General features: G+C 39.1%; 1 protein-coding gene across 3 annotated transcripts; it reads right to left on the reverse strand.

The window, feature by feature from the left end:
- Positions 1-8: 8 nt before the first annotated feature.
- On the reverse strand, positions 9-6,911 carry LOC111648892 (uncharacterized). 3 transcript variants are annotated; one of them, XM_087171474.1, is made up of 11 exons: positions 6,579-6,911; positions 5,965-6,138; positions 5,011-5,184; positions 4,267-4,440; positions 3,841-4,014; positions 3,149-3,322; positions 2,979-3,019; positions 2,589-2,668; positions 1,620-1,675; positions 891-1,105; positions 9-308 (listed from the first exon to the last, which is right to left on the reverse strand). In XM_087171474.1, exons 1-11 carry the CDS (start codon positions 6,851-6,853, stop codon positions 10-12), a joined length of 1,836 nt encoding a protein of 611 aa, XP_087027600.1. In that variant the 5' UTR covers positions 6,854-6,911; the 3' UTR covers position 9. The 3 variants fall into 3 exon arrangements, with proteins under 3 accessions (XP_087027600.1, XP_087027602.1, XP_087027604.1); XM_087171476.1 differs by lacking the exons at positions 9-308; positions 1,620-1,675 and having other exon boundaries at positions 916-1,105; XM_087171478.1 differs by lacking the exons at positions 9-308; positions 891-1,105; positions 1,620-1,675 and adding an exon at positions 1,682-1,764.
- Positions 6,912-6,917: the final 6 nt, after the last annotated feature.

Below are 6,917 nucleotides of genomic sequence, written 5' to 3' on the forward strand. Positions count from 1 at the left end.
ATGTGGTTGCTATACACATATGACACATATCTTTACCTCCGGCAGAGGGATGTTGCTTGGCAGGAGAAAAACATCGAGAACTTGAAGCCCAGTATCCGGTGGTCGGAGGAACAGCAGAACTTCGCCAGTAATTGGTTTTATGTTGTTCCATAACCTCCCAAAAATCTCCAAAGCCCAGACAAGGCCAAAGGCAGAGAGATGAGGAACTTTCACGATCACATGAGTGTCTGTGATCTCAAGTGGTTTGAGGATGCTGATTCCATCATCACTGATGTGAACGACAGACAGCAGGCCTTCAGGCTGCAAATCTGTGAAAACAGAAGTATTCAATATCTGCTTTACTGATAACAGCCTCATTGTAAATTGGAGGTGTTTCCTCATTTGAAATGCTCTGTGGCACTGTTTGCATAGTGGCTATAATTTGTGCCTATAACATATCCCTGATAATCTGGGTCAAATGCAAAATATCTACTTATACCAGTCTTGCCATGTTTTTGACAAGACTGGTGTATTTTGTATCCAGCTGTGCTATCATGGTGCATTTTGTCTATCAAGTCCCAGTAGACCTGTTGCTGCACCTTCACTTGCTGCTGTCATTGACATGTTGTTATTGTTTACTGTGCTTGCGTTCTTCTCTTTGAGTTTGATGTCACCCCCCAAATGAAAGGCATCTAGTACCTACGTTTCAATGCCGACTTGGTACCAGTATCAGAAGTGTCAGTTCTTGTGACATTGCTACAGTAGACTCATGTGATCCATGTGCTTCTAGGTAATTTAATGTCATTGCTGCCCACAGTTCTGTACAGTTAATACTTAATTAACTACGTGGAAATTAAATAAAACTAACAATATCTGATCATTGCTTTAACAAAGCACAACTATTTGCTTACCATCCTTTGTTACACAATGTGGGAGATGGAGCTCACAGACAGCATCCTCATGGCACTGGATATTGAACAGCGGACCTGCAGCAGTCTTGCCAGCTGTTTGGAGGAGACTCTCATCCCATTGGACAGTCCTGTAGAGCAGCTCAGCCTCCTGATCCATAACAAACACCAGTCCAGTTAAAGTACACTGAAACCCACCTGGACCAGGAGACTTGAACCTGTAGGACACAGAAGGCCAAATGACCACAGGGAACATGAGATGAAAAGGTTTCAACTTGGGCAAAAAATTTTGCTCATCCTAAATCAGATTCATGAATCACTTCATGAGCCCTGAGAGATCAAAGGAAGAGGGAAGTTAACTGCAGGAAAACAAAACTAGCACATATACCAAAGCATACTAAACAGTAAGTCAGGGCATGTTTGATCTGTACTGTTGATGCATTTGCTGTTTAAGTGAATACATATAAAGTGAAAATCAAACTTAACCACCAAACACCGAGATGACTTCACTGTGTCTTTTATTGAGGGTGAACTATGTGTTTCACCTGTGGCTTCTTCAGGTTTTTCAGTAGAATTACAAGAGCGTTCACAGTTGTGACAAAAACACATGACCAATTATAATTGTCTTCATTTCGTCATTTTCAAATTATTTTCACATTTTTTCAAAAGGTAACATTTATCAAACTCATTTTTTGCATTTTGAAACTTTGTGATTTCTTTATATATGATTACCTGTAGGAGACTTGTGCAGATTCAGTTTGCAGTTCAGGTGTGAAGCTTGATGGAGGCTGGGATTCAGAGAGGAACATCAGTTTTACTAGAAATATCCATCTTTTGTCGAATAAGGGAAACATATTCTCACACAGTCCAAACTGAACTAAAACACAATGTGTAGATTACAGATAAAATGTAGTCTGAGAGGACTGATAGTGCGACACAAGTATAAGGTGCCATTGTAATTATTTACAATTAATGTGAGAGTGGTTTGAAGCAACCTATTCTATAGTCTGTGGATTATGATACATCTCAAAAGGTGATATTGAATAACTGACTAAAGTTGAATAATTCATTAAAGTATAGAAGTCATGAAAAAGATAATGGCAAGAATCTGCTCAAGAATATCTAAAGAGGTTGATTCTAGCTCCAACTGTGAGAAGGTAGTTGATGCCACAAAATGTAAAAGTGAACAGTAACGGCTAGAAATGTGTTTGTTGAGGTCATAAACTGGCTCAGCAGTATGCAGCGATCCACAAATCAAGTGGATATTTTCCAGGATCAGACTGTTTTTTTGTATGAAGTTAATTTTTTGTGCTTTCCCAGGAAAGAGTTTGCTTGCTGAGCTGGTGGTGGAGGGAATAGAAACAAAGATTTACATACTCAGAAAGAAAGAAATACTACTGCAATCATTTTAAAACAAGCTCACTTCAGTTTAAACCAGTTATTTTGACAACAGCTGTGTTTGACTGGAGAACTGGTCAAACTACAGGAACAGGACCAATATTTCTCACCTGCCAAAAATGCAACCATTCAAAAGCAAGATGGTTGATTGTTAAGTCGTTCAGTTTGATCAGGCATCGTGACCTCAAACTCAACAACAAACAACAACCAATCCAAAGGGAAATATTTATTGACATCTTAAAATATTTGGTTTCTAAGCCCTGACAATTGTCCAGAATATCAAGATACAGTGGTCGTTCTCACCTTCATCAGCTTTGTGTCATCCACAGACACATGCAGCTTTGTCTCTGCTGTGTTTGGGTCCAGTTTGACATCAGACTCACCTGATGGGAGGAGAAGAGACATAGAAGATATCAGAAATCATTCTTTACTGTTCCTGTCTCAATCAGATCTGAGTCAGAGATGAAGTCAGAGAATGGGAACAGGGTCCAACAGCAGCAGTCCTAGTTTTCCCCTTGGCTGTGTAACAACCTCAGTAAACACGTCCAAGTCAACTTAGTTTATGATATGGATATGCTAGCTGTTGCTTTTATTCAGTGAAATTCACTCAGGCTCCCCTGACGGCCTCTCTTCTGATTGGCTGACACCTGTTGCTAGAGCACTAGCATTGCCAGACACTATTTCAGTACTCACGGGTTTTGTCTCTGGAAGCTTTAATCACCCTGTTGTTTACCCTGTAGAGACAAACACAACCACAACGGGTACAAAGTGATTTGAAAATTATCAGGTTTTGTTTGAGTTATCTTATTAAACCCAACAGTGATAATCCCAGATCAGTGGGCTGACTCCAACCCTCTACTGACCTCAGAGTCTCCAGACTACAGTCTGGACTCTCCAGAAAACCACACAGGAGCTTCACTCCTGAAATCTTCAGCTTGTTTCCGCTCAAGTCCAGTTCTCTCAGATGGGAGGGGTTGGATTTAAGAGCTGAGGCCAGAGAAACACAGCTGATCTCTGACAAACTGCAGGACCACAATCTGAGTAAAGAATAAAACAGGTCACACCCACTTATGTTGCAGTTTAGAGTCACCAATTAACCCAACTTGCATGTCTTTGAACTGTGGTAGGAAACCAATCAGATATGTCCTAATCAATGAACTTCTGTCTAAAATTTGGAGAGTGACTTTATCCTTGTGTTATTGTGGGTCATCATAATGTCAGCCTTCCATAGACATCATCTAAATGTCAGCACAACATTCATACAGGCCCTACAACTTCATCTTGCCAGCAGGTGGAAATTTGCATGAAAGTGCACAAACTGTCATTTACTGTTGCCAGTAGGTGGTAGTGGTAGTTAGGTAGTATTGGCATCTTTAGGCCAAAATTCTTATCAAACATGTTAAGTTCGGGGCTTTTTGTTGAGTTACAAACCACTTCCTGTTTCCTGGCAAAACATAAAAGTTTGACCAGGGCCTTCACAAATTATGTAAATAAATTGGGTTAAATGGTTAATTAAACATATAAGATGTATAATTGTAGTAATCAGTGAACTGACCCCAGAGTCTCAAGTCTGCAATCTGAACTCTCCAGAAAACCACTCAGTAGCTTCACTCCTGAATCCTGCAGCTTGTTTTCACTCAGATGCAGCTCTCTCAGATGGGAGGGGTTGGACTTCAAAGCTGAGGTCAAAGAAGCACAGCTGATCTCTGACAATCTGCAGTCCATCAATCTGAATAAGAAAATAAATCATGTAGATAAAAATCATTGGTAATCCAATCAGATATTTCCTAATCAATGAGCTTTTCTCTAGAATCAGCAGAGTGACTTTGTCCCTCTGTTACTGTGGCTCATCATAATGTCAGCATTCAACAGACATCATTCTAATGTCACCACAGATTTCACACAACTATTCATGTAAACAACAAAGTAAAATATTAATCAATCAATATTAATAATCGATATCAACAATCGGTGATATTACCCCAGACTCTCCAGTCTACTGTCTTGACACTCCAGAAAACCACACAGTTCCTTCACTCCTGAATCCTGCAGCTTGTTGTAGCTCAGATCCAGGTGTCTTAGGTGGGAGGGGTTGGACTTCAGAGCTGAAGCCAGAGAAGAACAGCTGATCTCTGACAAACTACAGGACCACAGTCTGAGTGAAGAATGAAACATGTAACTTTAGTAGACAAAGTTCCTGCTTGAAAACATTCAGTGTTTCATCATCTGTTCAGAGCTGAAGACGGTTTAGAAAGTGGAAGTTGAGAAAATGGAAACTCCAAACAACTGAACCAACAGGATGCAAAAAGTGACAAAGAGCTGTTATTAATATTAATGACAACATGCTAATGCTTCAGCAAAGACATAGTGACTTCAACTATTAAAATCTAGCAGCTCCACCAATAGCTCCATCTATACAAACTCATATTGTGCAACCAAACACAAGTAGAAAAAATCCACAGAAATGTATCTCACTTTCTACTCAGTTTCCAAATATACCAAATGTTGAATGAGAGCAAAATTGAGCTGAAGACATCGAAAATATTTCCATTTTATGGAATACGGCAACAGTCTTTTGTGAGTACATTCAGTACTATATGAAAAAGAATATGTGGACCAAAGACATTAATCATTTTATGAATGTAGGTTATGTATTTATATATTGGGTTCAATGGTAAATTTAACATATAAGATCTACAATAGTAACAATCAAAACATCAATTACCCCAGAGTCTCCAGTCGACAGTCTGGACTCTCCAGAAAACCACACAGCTCCTTCACTCCTGAGTCCTGCAGCTTGTTTCTACTCAGCTGCAGTTCTTTCAGATGGGAGGGGTTTAACTTCTGTGCTAAGGTCAGAGAAGCACAGCTGATCTCTGACAACCTGCAGGCACCCAATCTGAATAAAGAATAAAACATGTTGAAGCATGTTAAGCTGGCAATACTGCAGGCTGTACATGCCGTCAGTCACAGACATTCGCAATTGCATAATCCTGCTGACAAAACAACAAACCGACGTAAGTGAAAATATAACCTCCTCTGCAGATATAAAAAACAAAGCAAATAATCTATAATCCAATCAGATATTTCCTAATCAATGAGCTTTTAAAACTAGAAGAGTGACTTTGTCATTCTTTTTTTGTTGGTCATCATAATGTCACCCTTCTACAGACATCCAAATGTCACCACAATACCTCAGCAAGTAAACACTGGAAAACGCAAAGATACTAAACTTGATATGTGAAACTTAGACTGTTGAAGCCTTGTATTAGTTTAAATTGAACTTAAAATGTGTAATTTTACACAGAAAAAGAATCTGAATTTTGCCCTAATCTCCTTGAATTTAAATGTTTTTATGTACCATGTTATGTTATATTTTGTTATTGTTATTTTGATCTTATTAATATTATATTTTATTGGTACATTATCAGCTTGTCAGTGGTTTCTAAAGCATTCTGAATAACACTAACCAGTACAAAAGATGCTAGACAAATGAAGTCTGATTGATTGATTGTAAGTTAAAAAGCAAGTCTTTCATACAATTTTTCACCCATTTGGAAAGATGAAATATTTCTTTAAAAAATTACAATTTCTTCAGATTTGCACTTTAAAAATTACAGTCAAGTATTTGAATTAAATGTATACAAAAAACGATAAAAGGTCCAGTCAGTGAACTGACCTCAGAATCTCCAGTCTACAGTTGGGACTCTCCAGTCCAGCACACAGCTGCTTAACTCCTGAATCCTGCAGCTCGTTTCCATTCAGGTTCAGTTCTCTCAGATGGGAGGGGTTAGACTTAAGAGCCGAGGCCACAACTTTGCAGTGAGTCTCTGAGAGTCCACAACCAGGAAGTCTGTCATGACACATTACAAATGTCATTATGAACAAACTTTGTATTTACTTGAAGCATTTGATGGCAAAACAGTCTCATCTCTCACTGTCTCTGACATACAACAATAATTCTAATCACTCTCTTATACCTGCAGACATTTTTTAATTTATTTTTTTGGTCATTTTATGCCTTTATTGGATAGCATAGTGGAGATAGACAGGAAATGCAGGGAGAGATGCAGTTGTCTACAAGATCAGAGATTTTCTCTGGAAAATTATACAGATCTTACTTTGAGCACACCAGTAACAACAGCAACTGTCAAGAATTTGACAAGCAATTGAATAAACAAGTAATCAATGAACAAGTCGAACACTATTTTCTGAATGATTAAGTTTAATGTGTATATTTGAACTTAACTACTAATCTACTCTGATCATGTTCATGATCTTGTCTGGACTCACCGAGCCTTCCTGCAGTTCCTCACAGCTGGAATCAGTCTCTGTAGTCCCTCCACTGATGTGTTGTACTCCTTCAGGTCCAACTCATCCACAACCTCCTCTGACATCTGCAGCATGTAGGCCAGAGCTGAGCACTGGATCTCAGAGAGTTTCTCCTCTGGTATGTTCTCTGACTTCAGGAACTCTTGGATCTCCCGATGAACCGAGTGGTCCTTCATCTCCATCAGACAGTGGAAGATGTTGATGCTTCTGTCAGGAGAGATATCATCAGTGCTCATCTTCTTCAGGTTGTTGATGGTCCTCTGGATGGTTTCTGGACTGTTCTTTCTCTGACCCAGCAGA

The sequence above is a fragment of the Seriola lalandi genome, unplaced genomic scaffold, assembly GCF_002814215.2.
Source record: "Seriola lalandi dorsalis isolate HSWRI2012SDOR001 ecotype SW California unplaced genomic scaffold, Sedor1 jcf7180002049684, whole genome shotgun sequence".
In the NCBI taxonomy this organism is placed as follows: domain Eukaryota; kingdom Metazoa; phylum Chordata; class Actinopteri; order Carangiformes; family Carangidae; genus Seriola; species Seriola lalandi.

Bases quoted from the DNA above. Each gene is read 5' to 3' on its own strand.
- LOC111648892 (XM_087171474.1), bottom strand. From the start codon at position 6,853: ATGAGCACTGATGATATCTCTCCTGACAGAAGCATCAACATCTTCCAC. The intron at 5,185-5,964 runs GTCAGTTCACTG...TTCTTTATTCAG, and splicing joins TGTAGACTGGAGATTCTGAG to ATTGGGTGCCTGCAGGTTGT. The intron at 1,106-1,619 runs GTAATCATATAT...TGTGTCCTACAG, and splicing joins TCTGCACAAGTCTCCTACAG to GTTCAAGTCTCCTGGTCCAG.